This window comes from Anomalospiza imberbis, chromosome 23 (assembly GCF_031753505.1).
Source record: "Anomalospiza imberbis isolate Cuckoo-Finch-1a 21T00152 chromosome 23, ASM3175350v1, whole genome shotgun sequence".
NCBI lineage: Eukaryota > Metazoa > Chordata > Aves > Passeriformes > Viduidae > Anomalospiza > Anomalospiza imberbis.
The window spans coordinates 413,384-425,935 of record NC_089703.1 but is presented as its reverse complement, the minus strand read 5'-3'; the positions used below and the strand labels follow the sequence as shown (position 1 = coordinate 425,935).

Here is a 12,552-nt window from a genome sequence, read left to right as displayed (position 1 = left end):
GCCCTGCTGAACCTTTTTCTTTCCTTCACAGTTTTTCAGGAACAAAGAGAAATCAGATTCACTGTAGTGCTCCCTGCAGATATTTACTCACACATAAAGGCCAGGACACCTGTACAACATTGTCTGGACAATCCATTTCCCATGCCAGAGCACCCCCCTAGCTTGTGCACGACTTCCACAACTCCCAGCCCCTACAAAGTCAGAAAACGAGGAATAGCTTCCAACTTCACCAGCCTGTGGGACAAAATCCAAAGCTTTCCTCCCAACACATCTGTTCTGAAACCACCACGACATAGTTGCTTGTTCTGTCATTATCCCCACTGCTCATCCAAAGTGCCCAGGCAGGCAGGAGATGGGCTCCAGCAGTTTGCCCTCTGGCCCCTCTCCTCCTGGGCAAGGGGCATCCCTGGTTTTTCACCTCTTCACCTCAGTAACAAGTGCATTTCACTCTCTCCTCAGGTGGCTAAGGCCCAGTTTCAGGCTCTTTAAGCAGTGATATTCAGGGTTTGGAGGTGACCTGTCCAGGGCTTGGAGTTTTCCTTCAGCCTGGCAGCAGCTCAAGATTTCTGCACAGATGGCAGCCCAGGAGCTGGGGAAGGCCTGGGAAGGCTCAGAGGAGCTTCCACAAAGGTGCACCTGGGCACTAGCACTAATCCTCAAGGCCTTGAGCACCATCTCCTGGTCATTCATGGATTTAGTGGCAACTTAACCTCATTGCTTCCTCCATGTCACCATCCTTGCAAAGCTTGCAGGGACAAACCATACATGATAACCCTTCAAGACAAGCAACACTTCAGCAGGGTTGCTCTCATGCTTGCTGCCAGACAGGCAGAATGCCATGAGCTCCCCCAGCCCCTCTCCTGAGAACTCTGCTGCTCTCTTTTTCCTTCCAAGTTTTAACGTGAATGAACTTTCACACTGGCACAGCCACACTGGCACGCTCCTGTGCCACCACCTCTGCCTGGTGGCACTGAGCAGCCGGTGCAAGATGCTTCTGGAAAGCTCCAATCTGTCCCACTCCCGTGCTGCTGTGGCTCTGGGCAGCAGGATACAACAGGCACTGCTCACAGTGTGCTCCTGGGCTCCGGGATCCAGAAGAATCACCACTCTGTGTGTTAATATCACAGTGGCAGGGTTCAACCTTTTGGCATGAGGAAAAGGAAGATAAATGCTACCAGTCCCCTCAGAGCCACAGGAACCCTGCATCTAATTACACTTCATAATGGATTCAACAAGCCATTAATTATCAGATTATATTTTAGGAAGCTGCAGATAAAAAAGCTTTATGAAATTTAATCTCAAAGGAACTGGTGTGCACAATGAAGCTGTTGCATTATGCCAGTACCAGAGAAGCAAACTTTATAGCAGGTACTGAGTGCATTTTACAAGGCAGTGCCCTGTGTGCCAGGGGAAGGCACACAGGCACAGCTCCTTCCCTTTTTTCAGCATGTTCCTGGTGAATTAGAGGGTGGCAGATCTCAGGGCTCTTTGCTCACAGAAAGGATGGATATGCCCAGACATGCCTGGGACCCTCCTTCCTAACAGACCCACAGCAGAAACATGGATGGGATCAGACCTGTGTAGCACAAGGTGCCATCCAAACAGTGCTGAAGTAATTTAGCACAACTCCCAGGAAGTCTCTACTGGAGAAGAGAGGCCCAAAGGTCAGCTTTTCAGCTCTGTGCTGGAAGAGTTCTCCAGCTGCACAACAATGCAGGTGAGAGCAGAAGGAACAAAGCAGCCCTTACACCTTGCAGCATAAGATACCTGTGAACACATTACTGATTCTGCCATAAAAATCTCCAACCTAAATTCTCAGGACAGCTTTTTTTGGTTTCCTGTATCCATAAGGCCCAACTTTGTCCTGTACCAGTCCTCTGCTCTCTGTTCACAGCAGTGGAGGATCACACCTGATTCCCATCTTTTTCTCTGCTGCTTTATTTCTCACGTGTTGGGGGAGACAAGTGTTCTACCAGTGGCTGACTGCAGGGAGACTTCTCAGGCAGTGAATGTCTATGAACCTTCCCTGTCCGTGGTTATGCTGTGCTTGCTGCATGCCTGGGATTGCTTTCCCAGAGAAGCCCCAAATCTCCCAGGTGGAGCAGCACACTGAGCTCCTGAACAAGCCTAGTGGATACCAGGTGCCAGGCCCGGGCAACCTCCCCTGTCCCTCACTTGATTTCTTCACACATCAGAGTGATTGTCATCAAACAACTTCTCCTTAGTCACTGCCACCACCTCAGAGCCAGTTTGGCTCACTTGGGATTTGGGCAACACCACAAGTTTGGCATCATCAAAAGGGATTATGTGTTCTGCTGCTCTTTGCTCCAATGTCTGAGTCACCTGTGTGGAAGGAAGATGACCCAAGAGTCAGACGCATACAGTACCACTTTCCCCTGGATCCCTTTGCTGCTCACACCTTTCCCAGCCTCAGCTTAGGTAATAACATTTAGCTTTACACTACAGCTTCTGCAATTACAACAGGCATGAGACTAATAGGAAACACCAAACCACACACACCAGTGATGCAAAAGAAGACAGGAGAGTAATTTAAATATTTCTCTCCACAAATTGCTATAATTTAGCTCCACAATCAATCATAGACAGTAAACATTCTGTGATTACCCACTGGAGAAATGCCATCCCAGGGAATCTTGCACACTGGGCTCCCTCATCCAAGGAACTCTTCTTGACTGATGGATGAGATATTGAAGAGGATGAGGCTGGGTTTAAACCTAGCACTGGGCCTCCAACAAAAGAGCTGCAGTGTCACGGGGTGTCTTTGAGATACCCCGTGTATAATAACCCCTGAGTAACCAGGCACCTCCACACACACTGCCAATCCTCCTCCTCAGCTCCTTAAAGTCATAACTGTGCTGCTTTACCTCCAGCAAACCTGCTTCACGCCAGCACAGAAATCCCAGAGTACTGTGGGCTGGGGGTTTGCATCATATACCCCTCCAAGAATGGGAAATCATGAAGCAGAAGGGGAAACAGGGCCCACAGGGTGGATTTGGAAAGAATAAGAGCATGGGAGAGGAGGATGGGTGAACAGTGGAGCGGCTGTGACACAGAGCAGTCCTTATCTGCACAATGTGGGCAGTGGTGGCTTGGGAGAAGGCCACCTTGGGATGCTCAGTGTTGAGGTGCCCCTCCAGCTTGCTCTGGGAAGGAAAGAGCTCACTGATGAAGGTGCTGTCTGTGTGAAGTGCTGGCTGGTGATGTGGCTCTGCAGGGCCCCAGGGAGCAGAAGGCCATGAAGCAGTACGAGCAGCACAACTTTTGGGAACCTGAGGGAAAAGCACTGTCTGAGTCTGGCCTGGGACAGCCAGGGCCAGCCTGAGAGCACAGGGAGCTGCAATGGCAAGGGCACACAGGGCTGAAACCCAGGAGGAACTGGCATGTGCTAGTGTCCCTTCTCCTGGCTGCACACTGGCTGTCAAACAGTTTATGGCTGCTTGGGTTCATTTTGGCTCCCTGCAGCACTGGCATTAAGAAGCCCGGCTGGTTTACCTGCAGCTGTGCCTGTCCCTGCTCACAGGAATCCCTTCTTCCTGTTCCCTCACACCATCCAGCATTGTTCCTTGCTGGCCTACCTTGCATCTCCTGATCCAGCTATTCCAAAATCATTACCCAACTCAGCAGTTCTCCACTTTCAGAGAGAGCTTTTTCTAGGTCTTCTTCCTCATTCTCTAGGCTGCTGTTGGCTGCTCCCTCCAATGTCTCCTGATTTATATTCTCTCCTGCTATCCTATGCTCTGCCGTGGGGACCCACCATTTGTTGTAGACTGGTCCACCAGTTCACTCTGCCCTTACAGCTTGCAAACTTGCCAAAGCATGGAACTGGATGATTTCTGAAGTCCCTTTCAACCCAAACAATTCTACAATTCTATGATTTAAAGGATCCTTGACATGGTGTCCCCAAGCCCAGGTTTGTCTCTCATCTTTCTAGTGCTACACTCCCTTTTTCTTCAGTCTCCCACTAGCTATGTAGACAAACCCAGTGCTTGGGGTTCCATCCATCATCTCCTCATGCCGTTGTGTCCTCACCTACACGTAGCTCTCTTCTCTACTGTAACAATCTAATCCATAACTTTCCAGGATTCCAGTAGGTCCAAAAGCTTTACATGTCCCAGCCTCACCAAACCCAGTGTTTTTCCAGTTCATCCTCACTTTCTGTTTCTTCACACTTTTCCCTTACCATGTCCCTCTTCACCCTCCTGTTTACATTTCAGACATCACCAAGAGGAACCATCACTGCTCAACAGGTAACCTGAACAGCAGCAAAGGTGACAGACCTGAGTGCCTGAACTTCATGTGAACCTGCAGGAGAGCCAGTGTGGGGAACAGCTCCATGCATGACTCACTCATGGAACTTCACATCTGCAAACAAAGCCAGGAACACAAAATCATGCTCTCAGGGTCTTTTACAAGAGACCTTCTGGACCATAGCTCTCTAGTATTTCATCACCACCACACCTGCACACAGGCAGGATCATCCTCAGAGGAGCAGCCAGGAGCAAGCAAGCTGCAAGATGTTGAGATGAGCCAGAAGAGACTACTACAGTTCAAAAGAATCTACTGTGACTTGCATGAAAATGGGATGTGCAACCTTGTGCTACCACAGTTATTACTGCATCGGTCTCTTCTCCCACATAGCAAGAGATGGGACAAAGGAAATGCCTACAAGTAACACCAGGGGAGGATCAGACTCTGTGCTCTTCCACATTTTCATAAATGACTTGGAGATAGGACTGGAAGGAATATGAGGCAAGTTCACAGAAGATACAAAACTGGGAGGAGCTGCTGCCTCCCTCAAAGGCAGGGAGGCCCTGCAGAGAGACCTCGACAAAACAGAGGACTGGGCCATCACCAACCATGTGAAGTTCAACAAGGGAAAGTGCCAGATTCTTTACCAGTGATGGGGCAACCCTGGATGTGTGGGTGGACTAGGGAACAAGAGGCTGGAAAGCAGCTGCAGCAAGGGACCTGTGGTCCTGGTCAATGGCCAGCTGGATCTGAGTCAGCAGTGCCCTGGCAGCCAGGAGGGCCACCTGTGTCCTGGGGGACATCAGAGACAGCATCGGCAGCCAGGCAAGGGAGGGGATTGTCTCGCTGTGCTGTGCAGTGGGGCAGCCTCACCTCGAGTCCTGGAGCAGATTTGGGCACCACAAAGTAAGAAAGATATTAAACTATTAGAGTGTGTCCAAAGGAGGGTCATGGCAATGGTGGAGGGCCTTGAGCAGAAGCCATGTGAGGAGCTGGTGAGGGCACTTTTTCTGTTCAGCCTGGAGGAGACTGAGGGCAGACCTCATCACAATCTACCACTTCCTCATGAGTGGAAGAGGAGGGGCAGACAATGATCTCTTCTCTGTGGTGACCAGTGACAGGACTTGAGGGAATGGCCTGAAGTTGTTTCAGGGGAGATTTAGGTTGGGTAACAGGCTTTTCACCCAGAGAGTAGTAAGGCACTGGAACAGGCTCCCCAAAGAAGTGGTTCCAGCACCAAACCTGACAGTGATCAAGAAGCATTTGGAAAATACCCCTGGGCACATGGTGTGACTCTTAGAGATGGTGCTGTGCAGGGCTAGGAAATCGCACTCAATGATCCTTGTGGGTCCCTTCTAACTCATCATATTCTGTGATCAGGGAAAAATTCTTCATGAAAAGCATGGTCTGGCATTGGAACAAACTGCCCAGGGCAATGGTGGAGTTTCTCCATTGTCCCTGATGAGCTGAATACAGCTGAATCCATGATCCTTGTCTCATTCACTGCAGATCTCCTTTTGGTGTGAATTCTTGTTCCCTTGCAGCAATGTGGAGGTCTGCACAACATCATGATCTGCCCCAGGAAGGGCAAAGAGATTTGGCTTCTCACACACAACCTGCTAAAGCAGCCAGGAACTGAACAGCTTGGTTATTTTTGGAGACTTTCAAATTTGCCAGTAGCCCTAATTTTCCTTGATGAGCTATGTGGAAAACCAATTAGGGAAGAACTAATCAGAAAGTGGTTGTGCCAGTGGGGCAGGAGAAATGAGCTGAGCTGTGTTTCTCACACATGGAGCGCACGTTTCTCTCACAAAGAGCTGAAGGGAGGACAAGGACAAGATTTCAGACTATTACTTAATTATATTGTCCAGACTTCCACCTAAACACCTCTGCTCCCAGCAACCCTATCTGAGGCATGAGCAAACTCTCTTCCAGATGTCACATGCCATGGGGAGCCTCTTCTTCTTCTTTTTCTTCTTGGCCATCCCCACCATCCTGTGGAACTCCAGCTGATGATTCTCCAGCTCATTCTTTGTCAATTTGACCTCGCCACACTCTTTATGCTGGATCTGCTTTCCTCTGGCGACCTGATGGCATTTCATGTGCACCTTCAGGTGGCAGTAGAAGTGAAAGACCTTATCATAGGCTTTGCAGACAAAACTCTTCTTGGAAAAAGCTTTGTCTTGGGATTCCTTTGCTTCTTTGGCACTGGCACCTCCTGCCTTGTCCTTATCTTTGTCCAGAACTTCAAACTGGGATTCATTGTTCACCTTCCACCTCCTGATCCCAGGTTTCTGCCCTCTTCCCTCAGTCAAGAGACCTATGCAATTACTGTTTTGGTGGTGACCAGTAGGACTGAGCACCTGCCCCTCAGTGTCCCATCTCCTGAATGCTCCTACATAGTTTTCGCTGCTCAGAAGCAGCAGACAAACATCAGACATATTGTCCCATCACAATGGTGACACACAGCTCTGTGCAGAAGTGGTTCTGGCCATGCACGGTTAGAAACATAAAGACTTATCCTTGAATTTCTCCACCACACATGCAAGGGTCTACATGAGATGCCAAGAGCCAGGGCCAGATTTTCCTAAAAGCTTGTTTCTCGAACTCTTGCTTCCAAGCATTTGCCTCCTGCTCAGACACAAAGAAGTTACAGCCATGTTTGCAAACCTGAGCCTCAGGTATGATACTGTCAAAATCTGCCACTAAGAGTGGATATCCAGCCCTTAATTACAAGAAATCTCAGAAATACTTCACAAACACAACCTTTTTGAAAAGGAACAGATAATCTTGCTACGACCCTTTTGAGTCCTCTGCTCAGGGCCCTGAGGTATTTTAAACCATTCATCTTGTTCATTTCTTAGAAAGCACAAATGCCTTCCCGAGTCCCTCTAACACCATCACCTCAAAAAGCACAAGCTAGAAAATGCACCCAGGATCTCAATCTACCAAAAAGACCCACAGGATATGTATGTATGGGAGAAATCAAAATACTAACAGACACATTTGTCTTCTTTACTATAATGAGAACTGTGTAGCCGTGGAAACTGGCACAGACTTCTCCTTTTGCCACTATACAGGAAAACTCAGCCTGTGCTTGAAAAACTTAATCTCTGCCTTCCTCACTATGGGAAGAGCTCAGCACAGTGTCCTCTCACACAGCACCACTGCCCCAGATTTCCAACCAACTAAAGACCAGATTACATATTTCAATGGACCTGGAAATCTTAAGATACCAAGTGGTGATCCATAATCAGCAAATACATCAAGGGAGAACAGCAGACTGGAAAACTGGTTTCCAGTCTGTCCTGTTCTGTCAGTCACTGACTCGTGACCTCTAAGATTTCTTTCCACATCCCTTCAACCAACCCCGTCCGTTTTTCTGACCTAAGTGAAGATGATTTTTCAATCTACCAGTGAGATGGTAACTGTCCTTTTTTTTTAAAACAAGACCACGGAGAGGAAAAGGATTTTTTATAGAGCTATTGACACATTTCTAATATTTGAGAATAAGACCAATCTTGACAAACATGATCTCCTAAATGACTGTAGAGAGCCCTAGAAAGCAGATGGCTAGGGTGGAGGTTATGGAGTTGGCTGAAAGAGCCAAACCCTGCCCTTACATGCACCAGCTGCCAAGAGTGACAGTGCTCTGACTACAGCAGGGTTCAAAGGAGAAGCCAAGAGATTCCATGTTGTACCTTTACCAAAGAAACCAAGCAATTACTTGCAGTGCTGAGCATGGTTGGAGATGGATGCAGTTTCTTCCACAGGGATGCTCTGTGTCTTCCAAGTGCTTTGGTTCACCTAACTTAATTACCAGAAATTTTTGAGGGTTTTTTTGCAGTAGAGATGCAAAAACTGTTGTTTTCCTGTGGATGTGCAAATAGAACGTATCTCCATGCAGCACATACATTCTCAGAAATGTAAGGTCTCCTCAGTTTTAATAGGAAGCTCACACCTCTCTGACATGAGGCCTGCAGTTATCACTCATTTCTCATGCCAAAAGCCACAAGGTCCATAAAGTCACCTGCAATGTGTGGGCCTGGTAAGCAGTGAGGTCAGAGCTGAGTAGACTGGCCTCGAAATTAAGAAATGGAAATTCAGTGCAAAGATCTGTAGGATGCCAGAAAGAAGCTGGTACCTGGCAATCCTCTTCTAGACACTTCATCTAGAATAGATGTTTTTGTCAAGAAAATAACATTTTCCAGGGCTTTTGTTTTTGATGATGCTTCTTGCTTGATTTCATCTCAACCTTGGCTTGAAGCCCTGAAAAGCCACTCTGTGGCAGCAGTCTGCTCTCTTTGATATTGCTGCCAGAAAGGCAGCAGCTGCCAGAGCAGTCCCACTGACTACCCAGGCCCCTCTGCTACACACACCGAGGTGTCCAGGAGTTCACTCAGGCTGCACATTCACAGACACATGAATTGTTGGCTCATCTGCTCCAGAGTCATCAGGGCATCAGCCCGGGCCCATCCCACAGACACACAGAGTCCAGGGGAGTGTGACAAGTGCCTGCAGCATCAGAAAGTGACAGAATCAATGGCAGATAAGAAAGAGTTACCCTTTCTCTAGAAATCAAAGCCATGACCAGGTGAAAATGCCAGCTGGATTGGTGGCAGCTCTTGGTACAGCTAGAAGAGAGGATGTAGATCTGAACTAGGAATGAATATTGGATTTGCAGCATAGTACCTCTCTCAGGAGACCGCTGAGGCAAGGAATGGGAATGGAGCATGTGCTGTCATCCTTCAAGCCCTACAACTACAGCAGTCATCATGTGTTGAATATAGGTAGAACCTTAAAAAATAGGGCTTTGTTACCCTTGTAAAATCATGGCTCAGGCCTGCTACTTTGGCTAAGCAGAAGGGGACTATGGGAAAGTGACTCAGCTGAATTGGAGGTAGAAAAACAAGTTATATAACCATTATGTGCTCACATCGTGGTTTATGGTGGTTGGTTGAATCATGTTTGTTATACTTCAATGGAATGTAACTGATAATGTCCTAACTGCTTAAAAAGGCCTGGTTTCTGCAATGAAGCAGCTCTCTTTTGCACCTGCCTGGGGACTCTGCGTCATGTTGCTTTGTACAATCGAAATCCTTGGTTTTTTCTACCTGTGCCCTGCTCCTAGTCACCCACTCCCACCTTCCACCCCAGCAGCATTTCCTCACTGCTCCAGACCATAGGCAGGCCAACAAGCCCAGGGTTCAGAGGGTGACCTGCCCCCAGCACATGGAGGACAGGCTTTGCCTGTCCCTGCTACACATAAAATGATGCCAAGTGTCAAAGTCATGAGGCTTGTGTTCATTCATAAAGACTGATGGCCTTGACCCAAATTTGCAGATAAAGTAATCAAACCTTCTATCCCTAAAAAACCCTGACACATTAACAGCAAACTGCTTTTTGCTCTAACTCCTCAGCAAACTGATGGCATTTCCACACTGCTTATCAGCTAAGCAGCTCTGGCACCATGAGAAAATAGGAATGGATTGAGCCTGTACTTGGCTAAAAATCATACTGTGCACATCCCAGAGGACTCTGCAGTCCAAATAATTGGGATATGCTGGGAAACAGATGAAAATCTATGTAAGCAAACAGAATAAGCAAGCCACATTTGCATCCTTTCCGGGAGAACACACACCTGCAATTACCTCCCTGACCCTCTGGTATCCCTGTCATTAAAGCACCAAATTCAGTTAAGCATTTTTCCTTCAAATGATGGCTGCAAAGTTACAATTGGGCTCAGTTGGAAAGCCTCCCACAGCTCAGGGAAGGACTCACATGTGGTTATTGCTCTGCATTTTTTCTGGAGTTAAAAAATTGCTATCTGCATCTGTATTGTCCACAACTTTGCCAAATGAGTATTGCATGTAACATTGTCCTACTGCTGTCAGACCATAATAGGAGGATATTTATCTGTAAAGTGCATACAGAGCAAGACCAAATTAAAGCATTCTAAGAAAATTAACTCAGAAAATAGCCTGGGACTACAAACTGCATTGTCATGGTCATCTTTGCACTAGACAAGTGTGCTCTGTCATGACCTTTCCTCCGCATATCTAATGTGAATCTGCCTTCTGTCATCTTAAGGCCATTTGGCCTGGTCTTGTCACTCCTTGCCCGTACAAAAAAGTCCTTCTCCAGCCTTCCTGTAGGTCCTCATTTCTATAAAGCACCCACTAAAATATCCAGCACACTCTCACTTTGTCGTAGGCTGACTGTATGATGCTTTTATCCCCAATTGTCTGTTCTGTTTATGCTGAATAATAAGTTTTGCACCTTTAAGACTTGTTCCAGGAGTAAAGAGGGGGAGAAGAAGCGTGGAGTTTGTTTTCAGAAACTGCACTCACTCCTCCACATTCCTGCTCCTGGACTGCATTGTCTGCAGATGGACAGACAGTGAGACAGAGCTCTCCTCTGCTTTTTAGTTAGTTTTAGCTAGCTGAGGTAAAGGAGTTCCCTGGACTGTGGCTTTTCCTTTTCTTTGGACCCGCTCAAACCTGCTCTGGACTGAACACCAAGAAGAGCACCGGCAGCTCGCACCTGTGACCCAGCAGGCCGGGCCTGGGCCGCGGCATTTCCAGTGCGAAAGGGACTGATAAGAGACTGAGTGAGCCGAGCTGCAGCCTGGGGGGATTTTTCTGAGTTTGTCCCTCTTTTGGAGCGGCAAGAAGTTTCATTGTTTAATATTGTTTAGGTTTTCTTGTTTAATAAACAGTTTTTTCCACTTTTCTCCAAGGAGGTATTTTTTCCCAAACCAGTTGGGGAAGGGGCCAATTGAATCTGCCTTCTAGAGGAACCCCTTTGGGGGTTCTCTCCCAAATTTGCCCTGAACCAGGACACACTTCAGCAAAGGGGCACTTCCAACTTCAGATGGCTTCCCCAGCTTAAGCAATGACCCTTGATCTTAAGGCACATTGGGACCTGTCCACCCTTTGAGCCTCAAACCACGTCCACTACGAGAACATCCCATCATACCTCTTTCACTGCTTCCCTGAGCCCTGCCTCCCCCAAAGCCAAGCCCTTCAGGTCCTCTCTTTGCTGCATGGCTTGAAGATCAGCTTGCTACGCGCAGGATGATCTCAATGGCTGTGCTCTCACTGATGGTCACTGAAGGTGAAAATAAAAAGCAAAGGTATTAAGAACACAAACCCAAGAAGAACCTGAAGCTGACCTGTCAAAAGGAGTGACTTCTGCATGGCACAGAAAACAGCAAACTACCACATTCAAGCTTTGGTTGTACTAATTGCAGCACTGACATCCAGCATGAGGTCCCTGCAGACCTCTCTTCTCACTGCTTGTCCAAATTCAGACAAGAAGATTAGGTTTTCCAAGGTATGTTGCTGGAAGAGACAGTGACAACTTCAAAAGGCAAGGCATGGTTCTCCCAAGACTCAGGATTTCTTCTCTCCCTAGTTATAGAGATTCCAACTTCAGCAGAGAACAGGCATTCCTAGGCACAATTTGCCTCATCTGAGGACTGCCACATGAAAATTGGCTGGATGCACCAGGGCCCAGAGGCACAGTTTTTTCCAGTCAGAACACAGAGGGGATGGGGGAGATCAGATGGAGGCACCTGGCTGCAGGTGAACACCAGCTCTGTGCCCACAGGGCCAGCACACAAAGTCAGGCTCTGCTGCAGAGACCACCAAACTGACTACTCCTCACACTTGTGTGAGAGTTTGACAACAATTTAGAGGTACAAACACAGTTTAGGTTTTAAAGTAGGAAAACCGAAAGCCAAGGCTATAGGCAGGATAGGATGGTGGCTGCACAGAGACCTCCAATGATCCCTGGGCTCTCAGACTGATGTGCCCCCAGCTGACTGTTACCACAGAATGGTGGCCAGCTCTCAAAAGTTTGCTCATTATAAAACCTGCACAGAGCCACAAACAAAGCAGCTGTGTTTTCCAAAGTGCTTTTCCAGCTATAACTGTTTCACCAAGGACATGGGTGTGGAGAGGCACTGGAAGAAAAGAGGTTACTGGCCAGGGAGGGATGAGGAGTTAGAAAGCAGCTGCTGCCAGCAGCAGGAGAAACTCAGGGAAAGAGTAAGAGAACACTTATGAGGAAGAAAAATTCTGAACTGGGTTGTTTCTAGATATCCTTCATTAACAGTTTTGGGGATGCAGGTTCCTGCACAGCCATTAGCAGCTGCCAAACAGCAGAGACAGACAAGGACTGCTGCTCCAGCACTGCCAACACAAGGAAGGCAAAACCACCACCTCCTGCTCACAACCTGCTCCATCACCTTGGAGAGACCCTTAGGGAGGCACTAATAGG

General features: G+C 47.8%; 1 protein-coding gene across 1 annotated transcript in view; it reads right to left on the bottom strand.

The window, feature by feature from the left end:
* Positions 1-1,886: 1,886 nt before the first annotated feature.
* ZBTB40 (zinc finger and BTB domain containing 40) overlaps positions 1,887-12,552 on the bottom strand; it is a 30,346-nt gene continuing 19,680 nt past the window's right edge. The window contains 12 exon segments of the mRNA XM_068212773.1: positions 1,887-2,202; positions 2,204-2,334; positions 3,078-3,205; positions 3,208-3,249; positions 3,252-3,290; positions 4,299-4,366; positions 4,368-4,383; positions 6,157-6,203; positions 6,205-6,719; positions 11,248-11,320; positions 11,322-11,379; positions 12,333-12,494. Coding sequence (XP_068068874.1) covers positions 2,172-2,202; positions 2,204-2,334; positions 3,078-3,205; positions 3,208-3,249; positions 3,252-3,290; positions 4,299-4,366; positions 4,368-4,383; positions 6,157-6,203; positions 6,205-6,719; positions 11,248-11,320; positions 11,322-11,379; positions 12,333-12,494 — 1,310 coding nt within the window. The 3' untranslated portion in view covers positions 1,887-2,171.